A 23,265-nucleotide genomic window follows, 5' to 3' on the forward strand; every position below is an offset into this window, starting at 1 on the left:
TATATATATATTTTATGAGTAATATTTTTAAAAAAACACACTTTTTCAGCTCAAAATATAAACGTGTCGAACACGAGCTGAGCTTGGGCTCGCTCTTGTTCGGCTCGTTTACACCCCTAGCCATGCAACTCTTATGAAGCTTTTTAATCAGAATTTTTTGATACTTTTAATTAATTATAAATCTTAGCCTTGTATTCAATTAATTTTTTTTAAAAATACTATTCATATATATATATATATATATGTATGAATATATCACGTAATTTATTAGCTAGTTGTTTTAACATTTAAATTTATATCTGTATTATATTTTTACATTTCTAACATTTAAAATTTAATATTTATATTTATCATACTGTTATCATGAAATTATGCATGAAATATATATTTTATTTTAAAAATTTTATTATAATAATATTTTTTATGTATTTAAATATTTGAGGCTGATAAATATAAATATAAAAAAGTAGTTATTAGATTTATAAATACTTAAAAATTGATTTGTATTTTTGCAAATTTGCCCCCCTCTATATTCATTATTTTATTTGGAAGATTTACATACTTACCTAACATCTAACCTCTAATTTTCACATGCATTAAAAATATTTATTTTTTAAATAGAAATTAGGGAATTTTTGGAGTGATATGGATATTTGGATGGTATAAATGTAAAAAAAAAAAAAAATTTAGAAATTAAATATAAATAACTTATTCTGAAACGCAAACGGCCTCTAATAACCATATTTCTTACTCCAAACTTACTGACTCCCTGAAGCAAACAATCAACAAATGAAAAATTACAAAAACAGAAAACTATTATCATTACGGTTATACCCCCAAAGCTTCTTCGAACTCTCCAACTGTCAGCACACTCGAGCGCAGAACAGCACCTGCATTCTAGCCCGATCGCTTCGTTCTCGAACTCGATCACTCGATCGATGGCTGCCCCAAACTCCGACGCCGGCGAGGTTTGCCGGAGCGATTTCCCCGCCGGCTTCGTCTTCGGCGTCGCCACTTCAGCTTATCAGGTTTTTTGCGATCCCTCACTCTTTTAGGCATTTCCTTTCGTCGATCTGTTGAAATCGCATTCATCTACCATTTGAGGACTCGAATGAATGTTTACTGCAATCGCTTCACTTGAATTGGCTCATGGGATCGTGAAAACGAGGAAAGAAGAGTGGGAATGGATGGGGAATTGGGGATGATGGAGCAAGAATGTCTTAGAATGTGGGTGTGATCACGAGAAAAGAGAGAGGATGGCATATGCTGCAGCGAAATTGCATCTATTGGGCAACTTACGGATCAAGTTTTGAATATCCCTTTTCGTGAGATTGATTTGGTTGGTATTGGCCATCCAAATCAGAAATAATTTCCCATGGGCCTGGTTGCAGTGAAAATCAGAGTCGGTAAATCTTTCTTGTGGGGTTTAAGAAAAATAAAAGAGAAGACAAAATCCCATGCATATATTGAAAAAGCACAGTTATAATATTGAGCTTATTATTGATGTTAGATGGTAGGCCTGTGATGGTTACATTCTTTCTATTATAATCTTGGAATTAGATTCCCTGCCTTTTAGAGAAACTCATGCATTGTATTTTGCTTCTTTTAAGTTGATGTACACAATTCAATATAGTTGTTTATGCTACCCTAAATGGTTTCTTGATTGTCTTTAATACTTTTTTAAATTCTACGGCTTCACATGTGCATGATTCTTGCGGAACAGGAGTTATTTATCCAGTCGTAAGCATCTGTTTCCTGCAGTTTAGTTTTCAGTTTCTTGCTAGACTCGAAGAATACTGGTATATGCTTTTCTTAAAATAGACTTGCTGCTTATTCTCCATCTTTGGTTCATAACTGTCATCTAACTCTTATGGAAGTTATTTATTTTTAGGTTGAAGGAGCAACTAATGAAGATGGCAAAGGAGATAATATATGGGACGTTTTCACAAAAATAAATGGTTGGTTTTCTCACTTTTTATCTTTCCTCTTTCCAGTTACATTAGCCCACCTTCCACAAGTTTCAGTTACGTATCAATGTCATTTATCTAGGATATATCAAAGATGGAAGTAATGCAGACATTTCCGTTGATCAATACCATCGTTACAAGGTTATTAACTTTTCTTTTCTTGTAATGTTTTAATCCTTTTTATAAGATTTTAACTCTGAGGGTTCAGTACTACTGTGGCAAGGCATGTATTGACAAATAAATTCTTGTTTTAGTCAATGTTTAAGGATCCATTTATGGTTGATATTGAAACGAGTTTGTGTGAGTTTGCTTAAACGTGGAATTGAAATTTTTTATTGCTACTTGGCTCAAACTTAAATTTTATTTCGAGTAATATTGATTCAACCTTTGAGTCAAACTGAATCCACTTGAAATTCATCAACTTTTTCAATTCTAAATCAATGTAGAGTCATCTCAAAATTCATTTATTGCTTTCGTGGCTACAAAGAAATTGATTTTTCTTGTCAAAATACTTCTGCTTTGTACATGAAATTGTTAAGCCAAGCTAAGCACACCACCTCTCTACATTAATTATTAACATTAACTATCCATCAAAAGAAATAATTAATGCATACATGTATATGGTTAGGAAAATTATATGTGCGGTTGCAAGAAACATGGTGATGAGCTATATCCTTGTTTGGTTTAAAGGTAGTACCTTACAACAAAAATTCAGTTCGTCATGTTTTAAGCACAAAAGCTGTAGATTTGGAGAGCTGTACTGAAGAAGTTGAACAATTTAAACATGCAAAAAAAAAAAAAAAAAAAGGAAAGAGAACCATTTCTCTCTTTAGTTATTTGTCATGCGAATCCTGATAGTTGCATGTAACTTATAATATGCTTGCCAAGCTTGTAGTGGATATAGCTTCACTCCAATGCATGCTAATATGCTGTTGGTTACGTGGGCAAAGTTCCCAAATTCATTGAACTATCCTGAAAATGATCGATACAAGGTGCATCTAGCTTGGATGTGGGGATAAGTTGTTGACTATAATGCTGGATTATATCCAAATTATGCAAGGATGCACCCACGTCTGCTTAGCCATTTAATTTAGTAGTTCATTCATGGCTCTTGGATGTGAACTAAGCGCTCCATAATTATACTTCATTGATGAATGTTTCTCAGTGTTAAGGAACTCAAGCACTTCTTCTGTAATGTAACTATGTTTTGTTAAAGTCAATGTAAAAAAAGACATTGCTACTTTCAAGAGATTAATGGCTTGGTTTGGAAGTGTTTCTTTTTTATCATGAAGCCATGGAATGCATATAGAAGCAAAAATTGCAATTTTCATCATTGCATGTTGCAGTTTGTTTCTCTGCCTTGCTCTACTGTAGGCAATTCCTTGATGTAGTTTGACTAGTTTCTACATTCTTTTCATCTAAGGAACATTTTCATTTGTTGTTATTGTGATAATAATTTTGAACTTCTGCTGCATCAAAAACAGGAAGATGTAGAACTTATAGCCAAGTTGGGGTTTGAAGCTTATCGATTTTCTATTTCTTGGTCTCGTATTTTCCCAGGTATTCCATCATTTTTCTGATTGTTTATACAAAATTTAAATTTTGTTGTACATGCTCTTGCATATTTGTTTGTTGCAATTCATACTAAATATTTGAATTTCTCTGGTATGTGTATTGTTATTTTATTAAGTCTTCTTTTATACTATAAAAATAGATTCAGAAATCATTTTTGATTGTCCTTGATGTATACTACTTAATAGTATTCAGTATTATACATCAAGTGAATAGTTATATCATCTGTTTTCAGACATCAATGGAGCTTTTCTTAGTTTTGTTTGCATCATACAGAAGGCAAAATCTTGGTTTTGTTTCTTGATATATTTTACTCTGGAAAATTGGATATGGTCAATGAAATAATATGTTTGATTTAGTATCAGGTGAAATGCCATGCTTTATAGCTCTGCTGGGGATTTGTATTATTCGTCTTCTGTAGTTGAACTGTCTTGGATTGGATGCCATACAATCATGCATGTCATGCCTAAATGGATGCATACATATATACATGCTAAGCATTCATGCATGCATGTCAAGCGTGAAAATTGCTCCACCTAAAGAAAAAAATTTAGCCTCTTGTTTTCCAAATTACATACGTTGATATATGCAGTATTAATAGCCGACTCACCATGAACTTAAAAATGGTGAAGTTGTGTGTCCACAGGCATCTGATCAGTCTATGAAGCTAGAATTTCATGATATTGAGACCATCATTGGAGCAATTTCACTACCTATTAACTTGTCCATTCATAATAAGACCTATTTTTAACTTTTGTGAACTATGACTATTAATTCTATTTATATGATTTTTCATACTCTTGTAGATGGACTTGGCAATAAAGTCAACGAGAAAGGAATTGCCTACTACAATCACCTCATAGATTATTTATTAAAGAATGGTTAGTAATTATGTCTATTGTAAATAAACTTTTATCCATTAACGGTCACATGTATATGTCCAATTGCAGGTATTCAGCCTTACGTTACATTATATCACTGGGATCTTCCATACAACCTTCATGTATCTGAGGGGGGATGGTTGTCGGAGAAAGTAGTGTAAGCTATGCATATTAAACATTTTAAGTTGGTTAGGTTTTTTAGTTTCAATTATATATCTAAGTTTTTTCATACATCTTTTTCAAGTTGAGATTGAGATGGAAGCTGTATAGGGAGGGCAGGAGGGAACATATATATAATAGTAATAATAACTGAGAATTAGTGCTATAGAGGCGGAGAGGAGAGAGGGCGAGAACAATTGTGTTAGTTAGTTACCTCAATTGATGATGCGAACTTCGGAGTTTATGGCTAAGGGTATTATCAAGTTCAATTCTTGTAATTTGACTTCTATATTTTTATTTTGAATCAAGCTAAGTTTTAGCCAAATTTGAAAATGATTGATTTTTAGTTTTGATGCTTACTCTAGCTGATTAATTATTTTTACCTGATGCAAAGCATATGCAATGGAGGAACTGCTATTCTTTAGGAACGAGCTGAGGCGATCATGTGGTTAAAGCTACATGAATGAATGTTTTCATGGGTGACTAGGATATCAATGTCAAGTGGAGTATTAAATATTGGAATAGAGATCACGAAATGAGGGAGGTAATGTTTACCCTTCTGAATTTGAATTGTGGTCAGCAATGGATAAAAATTATCATTGAATGGGCACGTCTCTAGATTTGTTAAAGGACGAGAAAATGCCAAATAATTTGATACATTCCGATGCAAAAATCTGCATATTTTTTCACAAAAATTAGGGCAAAGTAAATTTCTCTTTTTGTTGGAAATATAAAACAACATGGATATAAAGATAAGCATCTACAATTTGAGTGGTCGGCGATCTCTCCCAAATCCTATAATTCGATGGGCAGGAAATCTCTCCCAAATCCTAACCCTAATTTTCAAAGACATAATCTCATGCATCCCCAACCCCAAACATATTAAGATCTATTTATACTAAACAATGATAAATAATAAAAGACTAAATTGTCCTTAGACTAGACATCGGCATAACAGGCTCCTTGAAGGCAATGAGACTGCTCTCTTGTTGTTACTCTTTGTAGGAAAAGAATCTCTCTATCTTAGTGGATTTGTAAGGTATTTGGTTTGATGATGGGTTGTAGGCATAGCAACTAGAAGGAAGGTTGTGTGATTTACTAATGCTCTTTGATACATTGAGGAAGCATGAAAACATGGTTGAACTTGACAGGATGTGATTCCAACAGAGTGAACACGTGACAAGTATGTGTGAGGGTTGGTGGTTGTAGCACTTGGTTTTTTGTGCCCAGTCAGGATTGTACATTTGGTGGGGAATCATTGATATGAATGTCTCCAATGGCGTCATCGCACAGTGCCACCCTAGTTTGATTGGACTCAACTACTTGGTTCAACAACTTCAGTGAATGCAGGCGTGACTTTAAAGGTCTTTTATTTAGAATTATAGATTTTGATTGTTGTTTCAAGTCATCAGTTGTTGCCTCTCTCGCCAATAGTCTCAGCACCTAGAACTACTACATCTATCAAATTAGCCTATTATGATTGGACCTCGCAAGTTATTCAGTCAATGACTTGTTTTTTACAGTTTTTTCCAGGTTGTTTAGATTCGATAAATTTTTTCAGATCTTTGGCTTTTCTAACCAATTGCTTTTCCTTCTAACAACTCTTGTAAATGTCATCATCCAACTACATCCAATCAGTTTCTATTGCATAGCATGATACTTGGTTTTCTCAGGTCTCAACTGACATCTTATGCTATGGCTCCTTTGGCACCATATTGGCCTACCTCTCTATCATTTATGTTTTCTTGATAGCATCCCAGCATTCTATCCAGCTTGCTATTCTGTTGTTCGACATCCAAAGACAACCCTTATCAACTTCCTCATTGATTGCTTAAGCATCATCGTTGACTAGCCCTTGCACTGGCAACCAACCTTATATTGTCTTAACTTTAGATTGTTGTTTCCAAAAATCTTTTGTTCCAAACCCGACATCTCCCTCTTGCCATTGTCAAACGACTTTAGGTTTACCATAAGCTGTTGCTTATTCGATCATTGGCTCCTCAATTGACAAGACTTAGTGAGAAATTAATGCTGATTGGCATTAGGCAGGTTGCCAACATCTCTGTTTTGCTGAGGGTTGGTGACATTTTTATCTTGCACCATGACACCATGTCAGCTATTAGTGACTCAATCAGAGCACATTTCTCCTAATATTAATAGAAACACATATGTCCTTTGTACTAAATCGTCTGCATCGCTAGATCAAGTGGACCGTATTTTGCATGCCATTATAATAGTCCGAATCTTCCATGTTTCTCTTAGGTGATTATGATGACACTTTAGAGTAGCATCAATCTCCTCCCTATAAAAGCTCATTGCCTATGATTGTTTAGGGCTCTTCCACATTAAGGGTCCGTTTGGCGCGATGGTTTTTGCGCGGCGCGGTGAGCAGCCGCGAATCTCGCCCGTTTGGTTCGTCGTCTCCCGCGCGGTGGGACGCCGTGGGAAGCCATTTTGGCAGAACGCGGGCCGCAGATCAAACCCCGCGGCCCGCTTCGAGCGATGAATTATTACGCGGCATACCTTTTGTCACTATTGTTCGATGCCGAATCGCTCGTGCTCCTCCCTCCCTTTCGCTCCACTATCCCTCACGACTCGTATGTTTTGAAGCCTGCTCTTCTTGTTTATGGTCCGATTTGATTCTTCATTTGTTCTGTTTCTGTGAGGAGCTGTGCTTAATGGCTACTCAGGCGTGCGCGCTTGTTCTCAAGTCATGCTTCTACAAGTCGAGGCAGTGAAGGCTCACAGCTCGCATGCAACCCGTCTCTGCCAGATGAATGCTCCAGGTTTATTGCAAAATGAGAAATCGGAATATTGGTCGGTCATTCTCTCTCCCATTACTCTGTCTTCTATTTTTCTGACGCAGAAGAACCATCAGAAGTGTTGCAATGGCGTCGCGCATGTATAGAGCTTAGTACTTTAGTGTAATAGGCTTAGGGATACCTCCATAGAATTTCACTGTCATATTTGATATTGAGAGTTCCAAACTGTGGGTTACTTCATCTAAATGCTACTTCTTACGAAATTTTGGTAATGATTTTCATGAATTGTGATTTTTTCCTCTTCCTTTATCACTATCCGTACTCACCATTAACTTAGTACATTAACTTAGTTGGGCTTCTAAATTTTTAAATTATTTCAAATTGAAATTTAGCATCAGAAGTATCAAAGATGTCGCTCTTACAGTTTTGTTTTCAACAGTTTTACCAAACTGGGCCAGCTTGGTCATTTTGCAAGAAACAGCTGCCCCAAAGTTGTTTTCACACAGCTGCACCAAACAGACAGTCAGCTTCCCTGCAGCAGCTTCATGGGGCAGCGCAGCTACAGCTGAAAAGCTGAGAAGTTGCAGCTGCGTCAAACGGAGCCTAAGACTGAACTCATTTGAATAAGTATTTAGTTTCTTTCCTCTCCTTTATTGTTTAGCGAGTTATACCTTTCTTGCACTTATATATTTTCTATTTATGATGGATTATTCCCCTTATTATAATATGAACATAGGTTATAAAGTTGAATCGTGTAAATCTTTCATCTTTACATGTCTTCATCGCCTTCTACCTCTTTTTATAGGTGCGGGATACTTTGTAGTAGTGAGGTTGACGAAGAGGCAAAGTACATGGTCATGGCCTTAGGAGTTACAGAGATGATGTGACTGAGAGCCTTGTTGGTCGAGTTCAAGGTGGACCAAGGTACTAAAATGAAGTTATGGTGCGGCAATAAGTTAGCAATCAACATTGTCAAAACCCGGTGCAACACGATAGAAACAAATATGTCAAGTGATAATGCAGTTAAAGAGTACCGCATATCGATCCCATGAGTATAGTGTGCCAAATTATCTCTAATAGACAACGTTCTAGTTTACTGAACTGCTAAGTCCGGTTTGAAATGTTCAAAATCAACAGATGAATCTAACAGTCCTAAAAGAAAGCAGTAAACAGGAATAGCTGGAAAAAAACTGTTGAACTTTTCAAATATGCAAATTTCATATTCCTGTGATATATTTCAGATGGTTTATTATAGTTTTTCTATGGGTCCTACGTTATAGTTGACGACCAGGGATAGAAAGTTCTTCTTATGCGTATGTCTAGGTCAAAAGAAAGCTAGAATTCATGGAGTTGGGGCTTCATCACTCTTCATGTTTTCTGCAAAAGTATTCTAATCCCCTGCAAAAGTTGCAAAATCTCACTGGAATATGTATATTCTCTCGGCATTCATTCAGTGGTTAACTCTTGTTTCTACTACGCAACGGTTTGAAGTCGTAGCTTCATGAAAGATTTTAACTTTACTATTGCGTCCGATAAAAAGTGAATGAAGATCGGAGGTTAACACATCAACATGAAACATGCATGCTCAAAAAGGGTATCGAGGGAACACAAGATTCATAGCCTGAAAATTATAAAAAAATCCACAAGACTTATATCACAGGAATATGAAATAAAATTAGTTAAAATGCATAATTAGAAGAAACATAAACTTTGTAATTGCAAGAATTAAAAAGATAGAGGATGTAAGGTTCACAAAAAAACTTAACAACGAACCAAGCAATCCCTTATAATACAACAGTATTCTTTTCGATTAATACAAACATTCATGGATCTCTCTCATACAAATTGCCCTCAATATCACTTTACAATATCATAGAAGTTCTCAAATAATCATGAAAAAGGCAAAATAACAAAAGCATACTCTTTCGAGTGAAGCCATAGAAGAAATCTTCAAAAAGCTACAAATGACTTTCACTAACCTTGGAGGCACAACCCACTAGGCAAAAAGTGCTGTCATAATCACCAAAATATTATTTTTTACTTATTTCATGCTTTAGTGGTCCCAAATATGCATTAAATTTCAACAAATTGGTCAAAATCTAAAAATTTTGAGTTTTGGAGGGTTGTTGGAAGCGGATGTGCTCACGAGCGTGCGCGTGCGTGTGCTTAGCGTGTTTTGGCAAGTGGCTGGCTAGTTTTGGCAGTTCTGGCTTTAGGCGCGCACGAGACTGGATTTGGAAACAACAGGCTGGATTTGGCAAGTGGTTGCATGTGCGGGGGCGTGCACCGTGGTTGCACGCAAGTGCGCGCATGTGGCATGCACGTGCAAAGCAGTGGCATGCAAGTGCCTGTACATAGAGTGTGGACGTGCGTGCGCGTTCACGCAATCGGTGGGTTGCTTGTGTGTAGTCTCGTTTTTCGTTCTTCTTGCTCCAAATTCATTTCTTTTTCTTTTTCCAAGTGTCTTAAGACTTGTAATTTGCATGAACAATATTCCCTTTTTTAATGTTAGAAAAATACCTAAATTTGCCCCGTATCACCTCCCCGGAGTAGCTCTAAACGCGATTGCTTAGTGAAAAATTGGGAGTTTTGGGTTTCTTTACGCCGATTCAGGTCTTTGTACGTCGATCCCACCGGTCCCGATTGGATAGAGCAGTTTGCCACTACTTCGCTAGGAGGATGCCGAAGGAAGAGAAAATTGGGAGTTTTGTGTTACTCAAACGTTGATCCAGATTGGACTATCGAGTAGCCAGCGACTAGGGCTCTGATTCCAAATTTAAAAATTGTTCTGAAAATGTAACCTATACATTCATAACAAGGGCTTAAATAGGGTATTGCAATATTTTACAAATAAACCTTTAGACTTCTTCAATATCCCCTTTTTACTAATAGGACCCTAAATAAGATCCGATTCTCAACATACATACTTTAATATCAACTCTAGAAACCAAATAGAGACCCGTCTGTTTACTCTTATTTTATGGTTATTCTATCCTAATATCTAATGCATGAACTGTATCTTACTATTTTGATTGTTGTGAGGTATATTTTGATTATTTTTTATAACATGGTCATTTTTACGAGCTTTTTTTACTGTTTTCTTCTAGGACAGACTTCATCTAACTTCGTTTGAGAAAAAAAAAAATGATGCATCACAAGCGCTTGCATTTCTGATGACGACTCTAAAGCTTGAGTTTTGCATTGTTTTCCCACAAATGTAAATTGTGCAAATTTGCTTTTTTTTTTTTTGGTGCCTGAACAACAAAATAAATCAAGCAATGTTATTCAAAACATTCTATTTTAATTATTTTTTAAACCGAAAATACAAGAAGTATAGCCAGTACAATTGTAAAAATTTCATAAAATATCCACAGTCATCCGATTAAAAATTGCAACCTCTGCAAGATACAATAGCTGGATGTGATTTATGGAAAATGCTACAGTATGAACTTTATAAAGTTGGAGGTAGTTGCGAAGTTTAGACTTCTTTAATACAATTCATTTAACTTCGATGATTATGTTCTTCATTCTAACTTGCTTATCTGGCTGAATAGCCAGTGAGTATTTTGCATTATATGCAGAAGTTTGTTTTGCGAGGTTTGGTGACAGAGTTAAGCATTGGATGACAATTAATGAACCTCTTCAAACAGCTGTTAATGGCTATTCTATTGGTATATTTGCTCCTGGAAGGCGTGATAGTCCGTACAAAGAGCCATATTTAGCGGCTCATTACCAGATATTGGCCCATGCAGCTGCCGTTGATGTCTATAGGAAGAAGTTTAAGGTATACTATAGCTAATTAAGATTTGTTTTGATATGGTGTTTCAATGGGATATTTTTTAAAGCAAATTTTATTCACTTGTTAAAGAAAATAGTACATCAAAAGCATTTACCAAGAAATGCCAAAGAAAAAAAAAAAAATACAACATTTTAAAAAGATACAAATATTTCTTTTGTGTTGTCGAGGAAGCCTATTGAAAATATGAGAGTGCCTCTAGATTTTTTTCTGATTTCTGCCCCTTCTGAAATAAAGAACTTGAAATTCTGTATCAAACAGAGATTTGATACTTTGAAAGTTCAAATCATAATCATAGACCTGCATGATGAGAATTCTTATTTATATTTTCATTTTTTTTCTATAACTAAGAACGTTGAGGTCGTTGATACCTTGCAATGGTTTTAATTTTGCCTCTATTCACATGAAAATGGAACTTCGTCCTTTAAACGTATATTTTCTGACATGTGCTTACGTAGTAAATTTTTCTTTGAAAACTCAATCGATGAAGAATTAGCTTTACCTTTCTGACAAATTATATTATTGGATATGATAGTCTTCGTCGTCATTTCTGTACTACAATTTATATATCGAAGTAAATAAGCTAAAAGATAATTCTACCTCTTCAATTAGGCTACGCAAGGTGGTGAAATTGGCTTGGTAGTTGACTGTGAGTGGGCAGAGGCTTTCTCTGATAAAGAGCAGGATAAGGTTTCTGTAGAAAGGAGGCTGGATTTTCAGCTTGGGTGGTACGTCTCATTTCCTTAATTCTATACATATAATCTTTCTTGGTTCCTGCCGAATATTTTGTTTGCCTCATGGAATTGTGGATGCCAATTCTATGGTGGAATCTTTTCATATTCGCTGATTGGCTTACCACTAGAAACTTGTATGTTATTTGGGTTTGAATAACAGTTGGACTTGATGCCAAATGCAGGCTCTATATAACATAATAAAAGAATGCAGGTAATTATCTTTGTCTGTAAAAAAGCTCTTTTTACAGGCAATTAGTTTTTTGTGTTAATATTTTTAAATTTAATTTCCAAGAAAACAATATGCAACCCAAGTAATCCAAGTTGAATTAGGTGACCTTTTGTCATCGATTTATTTACTATTTTTTCCTTGTGTAGGCTAAGAATAATGTTGCCTAGCTATGATGTATGTGTCATTGAATCGTGACCTGAACTATAAATACGGGTCAAAGGATGAACTTGTCATACAGTCATACCATATCACTTTTTGTACTTTGACACTGAAATTTAACAAGATTTCCAGAGAATCTTTCAATTTCTTTCTCTTTCCTCTTTATCTCTTCAAGGCTTTAATCATAGAACACCTCAATGTAAGAGATTAATTTTTAATATGATTACTTAAATTTCTAGGCATCTCATGGAGAGCATGGTTCTACATACTCTTACGAAACATCACCAACCCAACCTTAAGATCATCCTCTCTACTCATGCTAATGATAACCTATCTCCTGAATACATTTAAAACACCTCTTCATTGCTCTGTGAAGTATCGACCACAGCTCACCAATGCTTTTTTTTGAAAATCATGAAGGCTTTGTCTCATCTTGATTCTTACAAATGGAAATTGGATCCAATTGATTGAGTTGGTGACTTTTCTTCTCAGCATTTGTAATTCACTTAAATGTTGACTACTTTTTATCACCTTTAAATTTTCACTACTACAATGATTTTCATGTCTTCCTCTGGTGATTGTTTTCCTCATACTCCAACTTCAAGCGACAGTTCATAACCGAATTACCTAGCATGTAAAATACAGTGTAGAATTCACAAACTCTTGTGAATGTATGACAAGAACTAGAGAAGTCACTACAAAACTTTGTGACTCATTTTCAAAACAAAATGTTGGATTTTCAGGATCTAGAACCAATAGTTCAGGCTGATTAACCAAAGGCCTCCTTCCTTCACTTGAGGCTTCAGCACATGTTGAGTTAGGTCATAAGTGAAAGGACCACCGGAAGCTTGCTTATACTTTGTAATGCCATCTTAATGGTGTCACAGGGCCCTTTATTTGAATGCCATCAAAATCAACATCTTTTATGTCTCTGTCTTCGACTTACTTTCTCGTCAAAGATAACAATGCATTGTTTTTCTTACTTCTTTCAATCTTAGTAGAAGCCAATGAATTGCAGATGCTTAGAACTTTGTTTGATCATCATTTAAAACTCTAGAAAGTATAACGTCCAAAAGTTTTCACCTAATTAGGATCTCTCAGTTGTTGACATCAGAGCCATCAAGAGAAACTGCCCTTAATCAATTATTGTCCGGGTTGACTTGACCAAATTGGTAATTTATTTTAAGAACGACTCTTATGACAAATCATGATCATTTGTCCAAATTACCTTTCAACCATCATCTACCAAGTTGTGTGCACAGTCCCCAAGCCAAAGTCCTGGACTTTAAAGGCCCCCCATTAGTCTCCGATTAAAACTCGTCTCCTGGGTTATAGAAATATGTTTAGGCCCATCACTCCTAACCCAGATAGCTTCTTCATCTGCACCTTCCAGTCATTGCATATGCTTATCTTCCAGCAGCTATGATTTGTAAAGGCTATTGGGGACGTTAAATCTCTAGGTTGTGATTTTCTTTGGCAACTTCTATCAATTTCTCCCTTTAACGATATCCAGTCAGTTTCTACAATAATTTTTATGGTTGGTCGCTTGTTGATTGGTTCTCTCATTCCAATAGTCTAACTAAGCAGATTCTAGTGGTTACCCTATGTTGAAGCTTGACTACCCCAGCCAACATCTATAGTTTTTTGCTGGTGTCTCGTCATTCAGATCAATACATGATCTTATGGTCGAACTCTTCGATTCCATTTTCAAATTTTTTGTAGACCAACTCTTATTTTTTATGGCTAACGATATAAACATCTCGCCTTTATTCTGTCTCATCGGGTTGATCTTATTGAATCGCTTCTTAACGACCCACTTGAACTTATTGTCCACCATTTTGAGTTAGATGGTCATTCTATGCTCAACCAACTTTCAACTCTTTGCAAACAAGCCTTGCCAACCGGCTTTGAGTCCACTCCCTTGTGAACTTTCCATTAGGCCTGTATTACCACATTGTTTGCTAATTATCTAGTCAGAGCATGTTCAAAGCACATATTGATTTACATTCACTGGGAAACTTCTCATGTCTTTTGTACATAACTGCTAGTCATGACAAGGTTGAAAGGGTTCACATGTTGCTAGAATAGATTGTGGGTGAGGAGCTTTTATGGTGAAGAGGTTAAACTCTGATTGTCTATTATAAGGAGCCATTGTTAAAGCCTTCATTCTTTCTCATCTTATCCTGCGCACCACAGCATCGGTTCCATCTTCCAACACCATGTATATTTTTCCTTTCTTGGGGTACTAATCCACTTCACAGCAACATGGATGTATGCTATAAAGTCAAATGCCATAAATTCGTTGTCTTTGTATGTGTTTTTTATCTACAAAGGTACTTTCACTGCAGCTCAATGATCCAATCTTTTGGAACTGACAACTGACCTCTCAGTTTCTCACCCTAGTTTAGGAAATATCTCGGGCTGAAGGCTCTCCCCTTTTTGATTTTTTATCTCCTTGGGCAACATGTCCCCTTCTAGCTGGCCATGCGGTGCATCTCCAGTGACAAACCAATTTTTGCTGCTTAAAGATGTGTTTGGTTAGAATTTAGGCTGAACTCTTTCTTAGGTTAACCCAATGATTTGATTAGGATCAACACTTCGAAAAAACTTAGTGTTTTTACTTAATTTCTTAAAAAAAATTAGAATTCTCGAGTTCAACCTTCGTTTTCTTTGTTTTTCTTGATTTAAACCATAATCGTTCTCAATTCAATTGTACAATTTAGTATTTTCTTATACTTCTGATGACAAAATTTGTATTTTTAATTTCAGCTATGTTTAGCGTGAGGTGAATTTGCTAACTCCAATAAGACATCTGTGCTTCTGAGATAGGCCTTGTTATTTTTGACTTACAAGTATTCATTGATTCTGATTATTAATGACACAGATATGTTTTCTCTAAATATTAAAGTATCTTTTTTCACAAACGAAATTTTGAAAATTTACGTACTTTTTCTACGTTGCCATTTTGGAGATGATTTATATGTATGTCTACATTACTCTAGAGCCATTATGCTAGAAAATCATTATGTTATGTTTTTGCAAGGTTTCTGGATCCGATTTTTTATGGAGACTACCCTGCAGTTATGCGGGAAAGGCTCGGAGATCACCTTCCACAGTTTACTCAAAAAGACAAAGAATTGCTGCAAAATGCAATTGATTTTATAGGACTCAATCATTACACAACAAAACTAATTGCTCATTCATCTGATAATTCAGAGAGTCCTTTTTACGAAGCCCAGGAAATGGAGAGGATAGGTAACCATTTCATTAAACTCCACTTCTTTATGAGTCGTTGATATATATTTAGCATCTCTAATAAGCCAAAATACTTGGATCTTATTATAAATTTCAGAAATAAAATGCATTAAATCTCTACCAATCTGGCTGAATATACTTTTAGTTTCTTGTCTTTTATATTCTTATTACTTTAATAAGTTTACTTTAAATACTACAATTTAGTATTAATAGTTAATACTAATAATTAGCTACGGATATCAGTGTATTTGGAGAGCTATTAAAGGGTAGTGGACGATGATGTTGAGCATCCTTTTTTACTGAAATCATAACAGAATTATATTCTGCTTGTCTCTTCCCTGTTTTTCCCTTTTGTGTTTGCCTGGTATTGCACTGTATCTTATTCCATTCATAAATAACATGCAAGATTTTGATTGACGAAGATTCTCCAACCAAATTTATTAAAATTATCAAAAACTACCTCCGCAATCTGAGGTTTGTTGCCTTGTTGAATTTATTTTGGTGGGTTTGATGTTCAGAATGTGGCGGTAATAACCTTCAACTCTCTATTTCCGCGGCACTGAGCTGTGCAGGTTCTAATCAAACTTTATAATTCTTATATTTAGTTAAATGGCAAGGTGGGGAGCTAATTGGTGAAAGAGTAAGATCTCTTATCTCTGTGTCTCTCGTTCTTGCCTTTATTTTTTTGGAAAGAATTCCCTGAGTTGATGCCTCCATGTACTGTGAAGAAAGATTATCATTTGTGCTTTGCCAAACTTCTTTTATGAGTTTGACTCAAGTTCTTTAACTTCAGGCTGCATCAGAGTGGCTTTATATTGTTCCTTGGGGCTTAAGGAAAGTCCTTAACTACATCGCGCGGAAATATAAAAATTTCCCAATCTATGTAACTGAGAATGGTAATAATTTATAATCTTTGTGCTTTACATGATTCACTGAAGGTGTTTCTTACTCTGAAAATGCCCGTGGACTGACCTGCAGGCATGGACGATGAAGAAAACGAATCAGCAACGCTCAACGATTTTCTCAATGATGAGAAGAGAGTTAGATATTTCAAGGGCTACCTTGGTGCGGTAGCTCAAGCAATCAGGTACACCAAATCTGGTTTGATCTCTAAGCTAGATTCTGAAAGTTTAATTCTGATCTGTTTACATATCTATCGCCTAAACATTGATATTTGCATGCATAGCAGTCAGATATGTGACCACACATAAAAAACAAAAAAATATTAACATTTCTAACTTTTTTACAGTAGAATATGCCTTTTGGTGCATATTCTTTGATTTGATTGTGATAATAAAGTTTAGTAAATATAAGTATCTGTCGGTCAACTTTTTTATTTTAAAATTTAATTTAAATATAAGGTATATAGTTTAGTTTATGAACGTAGTGTTTTAATTTTTTTAAAAATGAGACCGAATGGATTTCATTAGTCCAATAATTTGCATAATTGTGTCTGACACCCTGAATACTACACATTCCAAGAGAAAAGTGTAGATCCCGATAATAGACCAAATCATGCAAACTAAGAGATTTGTGACATCCATTTGGTCTGCGAACCTTTTATATGTTCTACGAAAACTTCAAGTTCCCCTGTCTAATATGGAAGATTAGATAGAGTTTAAATTTTTCCTGGGTTTCAAGTTCCCTATAAAGACAAATCCCTATAGTTAATTACATCTTAAATGACTTTTCAAATGACGGGAGTCACTTGAGAAAACTCTCGATAATGATCAGTGGTTCTAGTCTTCAAGAATTCAAGGCTTAAGTTTTTTTCACGGTAGGATGTGGAAAAGCAAGTGATAGTGACTCAAGTAGGAATAATTTTTTCAGGAGTCCAAAGGAACTAAAAGGTAAGAAACATCACAGATCCTGAGGAGGAACCTCAGTGACTTCCCAAACTATCCTACTGTGCGGCTATATTTTAGAGAGGATATTATTTGCATGTTTAATCCTGTCAATTTTATTATTTGGGACTTTCACTTGCATAATAACTGGTTATACAAATAGCCCGCAGAGATAAGAGGTTTTACGTCGTTCTGGACGACGGCCTCGGAACCAAAAGCGAATAAGGACTTATGCAACATAACATGGTTGTGCAGGGGCCTAAAAGAGGGTGAGGATTTACGTCGCATTGGGCGAATTACCTCGAAGATCTATGGGTTGTTATTTAGACTAAGGAGAGAGTTTAGCTGATGAAGACTTATTTTGCTGTTGTAGAATAGCGACTACCTCCACTTGTTGTCTGCTCCAAGCTTCTTGCTGCGCTGCCCACGAAGTTGCTCTAAACTCCCCGTCGAAGCAGGTTTAAGTTTTCTAATGTGTCAAGTCATGATGTCAAATCAAATATTTTCTAAAGTTATGATCATTTGAGTGTTATGAGGGATGTTAAAGTTGATTAGAGCGACACCGGTTAGGATCTCACGGTTCCCTCATTATGGTATCACTATTTTTTTTTGAATTTACTTAGCTTAAACGAATTATGAAATTCATTTAAACCAGAGAGATCTCGTTAGCAACTGTGGGTTACCTCCTCCAAGGGACTCCCGTAAATTCGAATGAACGTGTTATGTTTTTTTTTTTGAAAATGTTGTTTAATTTTGAAAAAAATCTTTTTGTTTTAAAAATAAAATTGTATTTAGTACCTGCATAATGTGTTAGAGCAAAAGTAATTTCAATGAATAAACAACAAATAAAATATTTCTGCATACGTGGTGTATCTGCTGCCGTTATCTCTGTTGCATGTTTAACTCACAAAGTACAATATAATTTGTAGAGAAAAAAAAAACAGTAAACAGTAAAACAAGTTGTAGCAATAACTAGGTACTCCAAACAAGTGATCCTAAGGTTTCTTGCAACTCCTGACTGCAACTAGCGAGCTAGTACAGTGATCATACGACCTCCTATGGCTCCGGGAAGCAACTAGCAAGTTTGTATGGTGATCCTACGACTTCGGATAGCAACTAGGAATTTTGAATAACACCTGTATGGATTCCTATGAACCAAAACAGCAATTGGCAGCACCCATGCGGCTTCCTACGAACCCAAATAGTGGTGGACAGCGCCTATGTGGCTTTGTATGAACCCAAACAGCAGTGAGCAGCACCTAGATGGTTTCCTACAAACCCAAATTGTGGCGGACAGCTCCTAGGTGGCTTCCTACGAACCCAAACAGCGGTGGGCAGCACTTAGATGGCTTCCTACGAACCCAAACAGTGGTGGGCAGCACCTGGCGAACTCCCTACGAACCCAAACAATTGTGGACGACACCTCTATAGTGATTAACAGGTTCCAAACAGCCACTTACAGTAAAGATCAGCTTCCAATCAGCCATTACTGTAAAGGATAGTTTCCAAACAATTCTCGCAGCAATTCTAAAACCCGAACAACACTTCTACAGTGATTTGCAACGTCCAAACATACAATTACATCAAAGATCAGCTTCCAATCAACACTTCTACAGTTCTCAATGATTCCAAACAGCAATTTCGAAGTTCCAACAACACCCTACGGCCTCCAACGACTCCAAAAATCAATTTCGAAGTTCCAAACAACACTCTACAGCCCTCCCACAGCTCTCGCAGCAGCTTTCCAAGTATTTTTTTAGCACTTTGCAGTCTTTTTAAAACCACCAAACAACAAAGGAAACATTCTCAAAGCAGTCCCGAAACAGCAATTTAAAAGTCCCCAAACCGCAATTATGTAACTCTTTAAAAAGATACCCTTAATTTTTTTTCAAAATAGTGACAAAACCTCTCCAACTAAGTGTAAAAAATACAGCGAAACCAATCCTAAAACATCTCCAAACTAGGTGCTTTTAGAGACTCGAAGACCTAGCAAAATTAACACTTAAATGGTGCACAAAGCTCTCCAAAAACAGTGAACGAATGGATCCTTAAATGGTTCACAGAGCTCCTCAGAAATAGTGAACGGATTGGCACCAAAAAAAAAAAAACTTGCATTTAAAAGCTCCAAAACCTTAAGCAAATTAGTACTTAAAATGGGGTACAAAGTCTTCCAAAAACAGTGAATGAATGGGCTCAAAAATCTGCATTTTAGGGCTCCAAAACAGTAGACAAATCATCACTGAAGTGGTGCACAAAGCCTTCTAAAAAAAGTGAACAAAAGGGCCCAAAAATCTACATTTAACGGCTCCATAATAGTGAATAGACGCAACAGAAGAACGTTAAGATCCATTAAGCATGCTCACAAAATCAGCTACCACGACCTTATGAATAAATCAACATAATATTTCTACTAACATAAATAACATCTTGTGTGAATGGTTTAGAGTTTCTCAGGAAAGTTGCTGATGGGGTACTTGCATGCATACCACCCACTCTTATGTATTTGTTCGTCTAACACGCTTATAGCATTCAATTCTTTATGACATGCCAAAAAAAAAAATCGATAAAGCCTTCCAAGGGTAAGTAAAAAAAAATGTACCTCTGCAAAGAGATGCGGCTCATAGTGTTAGATAAAAAAAATTGTTGCCGATGTAAAAGATAAAATAGAGCTTAGGTGCTAAACAAGTAAATGCATGTGTTCCTCGTATCGGATCATATGGAAGCTTCAAGCTTTGTTAATATTAGATTTTTCACAGTAAGATGGTCAAAATGGTAACTGTCACATGGTTAAAACTACTCATAGGCTTTGTTTTACATAATTAAGCCATGCAGGTAGGCAAGCCTTGCCATAAGACATAGATTTGAAGCTTCAGCGAAATGAATCACATGAGGGCGCTGGAATTTCTTTTCAAACCGTTTACACAATACTTGCAATTAAACACATTTGAGTTTTGAAACCAGAGAGGAAGAATAAATCTCAACCACGTTATTCCAAAAATAAATCAGAGAAAACCAGTGGCAAATATGTGAATAAAAGAAGACAAATGTTGGAGTACTTCTTACACTTCGAGTAATCGGAGAACAGGGAAGGGAGAGGGAAGTGCAGGTGAGCTTTCTGTTCGCAGAGAAGGCGCGGGTGAGGCGAGCGGGAGAAGAGCGGGTGAGGCGAGGTCGAATGGGAAGGAGGGAGCCGACGAGTATTTTCTAGCACAGAGGGGGAAGCAGGCGAGGTCGAACGAGTGGTTGTTTGGTTTGGTGAAGAGAGGAAGCCAGTAGGCGACTCAAGCGGAAAAGGCGAATGGGAGCTCTGATGCAGAGGAGAGGCGTGCAGGATGGAGCGGTCGAGACTCGGTGCCGAGGAGAGGAGCCGAATCTCGTTGTCAGAGGAAGATGGAGCCGAATGAAAATCCCCGAAGGCGAAGTCCGAGCGGGATCTTTATCCATTGAATTCCAAATAGTCGTTAAGCATGCGCTGGATGGGGAATTAAATGGTTTCCATATGCATGGAGGTTTAATTGGAAGGTATTAACACCTGAATATTTTTAATTAAGACAAAATTTAAATGATTTGTTTGAATTTTAAAATTTGAATTTTAAATTCAGGTGAGCTAGTGCCTAGCCCATGTTCGGCCCGAATCCAACCTGAATCGAACCTGGGTTGAGTCTAGGCCCGCGCACTACTAAAAAAAATGTGCATCGATATTCGTGCTAGTTGCTCACGCGCGAAACCATAACGATATGGGTACTCCTTTCTAGCTAAAGTCGACGTCCCGGAAGCATCCTTGTGGTCCGTTTCATCATCTGGGGTCATCCGGACGAATTCGACGGACGAGTCAATTTAAGCCAAAATCGTGCGAGGTACGATGCTTGCGAAAAATGCGGCGTTATCGAGCGTTCGGGTCGCAAAGGGGTTCTCTAGGGGCTACTTTTATTAATGTAGGAACTAGACTCGAGTTTTATGTGTTGATCATAATCAACTCAACTGAATGCCGATGATTTAGGACCGCCCATGCGAAACTCGAAGGAGTGACGATGTGGCTCGAATTTTCTAAATGGTGTGGGTTTCGTACGAGTCCTATAGGAGGTTCAAACAAGAGAAGTCTAAAGCTAAACTCTAGGCTCTATGGAGAAAATTGAAGACTTCATTCGAAAATGAGGTCAACAATATATAGGTTATATGTTAGTTATGTAAATATATTAGAATTCTGTGATATTTATGTAAATTTCACTCTCTCCTTTTTGTGCAACTAAAATCTTCTACCCATTTACTTGGGGGTTTTTGGGATTGCTTTTGTTTTTTGTGTTTTATTTTTTTTATTTTTTATTTTACTCTTTCATATTTTGATTTAAATTAATACATTTTTTATTGAAGTATTTATTTTTAAAAATACTAAAAACTTCTTTTAGGTGTTCTTGCTTTTTTAAAAAAAAAAAAAATTGATTTGTTAAATATAATGGATTAAAAATATAAAAATTAAGCATGTTCTTAAAATTAAAAGAAGAATATAAAAATGATCCCAAATAAATTCTTAAAAATTGAGCTGCGAATTGGAATGCCTTTCTGGATGATGCCTGACAAGTGACAAACTGTTCATTCCTCGCAGGGATGGTGTGGACGTCCGGGGATATTTTGCTTGGTCCTTATTAGACAATTTTGAGTGGGCCCAGGGCTACACCAAGCGTTTTGGGCTCGTATATGTGGACTACAAAAACGGGCTAAAGAGGTACCCCAAATCATCTGCTTTCTGGTTCTCCCATTTCCTAAAAGACAAATCGGACAATGGCGTCGGCCAGAGTTAGACCCCCACTATCAGTAAATAGTTTTATTTCTGCTCTCAGTTTTCTTCACCTTAGACCTTATTACTCTCTCTTTTGTCCTGCGTTCAATTAATTTGTCTGCTTTGACTATCTCTGGTTAATCTTTTATTTAGTGTGGTTTTGTGATCAAAATTAATGCTGGCTTTGAAGGTAGCATTTTCTTTTTATTTTAGGGGCATATACATTATACATACATACCACCCAATTTCTATGTATTTACACCTTTAACACTTAAACTTGATTTTTTATATTTATACCATCAAAATCTTTCATATCACATCAAAAAATGCCATTATTCGAACTTTCAAAAAGGGGAAATACACCTATATATGTATAGGTAAGGTGGCTTCTATATAAAAATTGAAGTTTAAATGCATAGGTATTAAGTGTATGTATGCAAATCTTCCTTCATTTTAATTTGGAGCATTTAGGAACATACCGCACAATTCTTATGTATTTACATATATAACACCCCATTTTTTATATTTAAATGCATAACACTCAAAAAGTTTTTATATCACATCAAAATTATCATCATGGCTAACTTTTTGAACATGAAACACATCTTTTCATGCAACCTAAACATCAAATTTTACGTGCTAGATTTGTAAATGCATGGTAATTGTGTGGCTTGTATGTAAATTTTCATTTTAATTAAATATCATAGCTTTGAAGTGGCTTTCTGCTTTCCGTGCGTTTGGTAATAGAATGCCTAAAGGCTATGTTGTTTTCGAGACCCCATACAACATAGGAAATATGGACACATGAAATGCATCTTAATGAAATATAGATTTATGATATTGTAAAATATTTGCACAGTATATTTCTGTAATTGGCCGCTTGCACCCTGTAGAATAACATGAATCATATTTGTGGTTGCTAGCACTCGATGGTGAGGACAATGGTCCCCTGGGCTGTACGGTCTTCTGGCCTGGTCTTAACATTCGAGCGTTGGGATGGCCCAATCTGGCTATTCATACAACCACAATAATAAATAAATAAATAAAACATTTCTATGTAATCTCAATTTAATTAAATTCAATTTTAATTTGTTTTAATTAATGTTTTATTTTACCTGAAACTTCGAAAC

General features: G+C 36.1%; 1 protein-coding gene across 2 annotated transcripts; it reads left to right on the plus strand.

The window, feature by feature from the left end:
- Positions 1-773: 773 nt before the first annotated feature.
- LOC110029640 (beta-glucosidase 4) lies at positions 774-22,369 on the plus strand. Of its 2 annotated transcripts, XM_020732021.1 has the most exons (13): positions 774-1,028; positions 1,892-1,958; positions 2,050-2,108; positions 3,452-3,527; positions 4,346-4,420; positions 4,490-4,577; positions 10,900-11,125; positions 11,750-11,865; positions 15,303-15,514; positions 16,120-16,154; positions 16,308-16,410; positions 16,493-16,601; positions 21,962-22,369. In XM_020732021.1, exons 1-13 carry the CDS (start codon positions 939-941, stop codon positions 22,155-22,157), a joined length of 1,452 nt encoding a protein of 483 aa, XP_020587680.1. In that variant the 5' UTR covers positions 774-938; the 3' UTR covers positions 22,158-22,369. The 2 variants fall into 2 exon arrangements, with proteins under 2 accessions (XP_020587680.1, XP_020587681.1); XM_020732022.1 differs by lacking the exons at positions 4,346-4,420; positions 4,490-4,577 and having other exon boundaries at positions 10,896-11,125.
- The last annotated feature ends 896 nt before the right edge of the window (positions 22,370-23,265 follow it).

Source organism: Phalaenopsis equestris, unplaced genomic scaffold, assembly GCF_001263595.1.
Source record: "Phalaenopsis equestris unplaced genomic scaffold, ASM126359v1 Scaffold000600, whole genome shotgun sequence".
Lineage (NCBI taxonomy): Eukaryota > Viridiplantae > Streptophyta > Magnoliopsida > Asparagales > Orchidaceae > Phalaenopsis > Phalaenopsis equestris.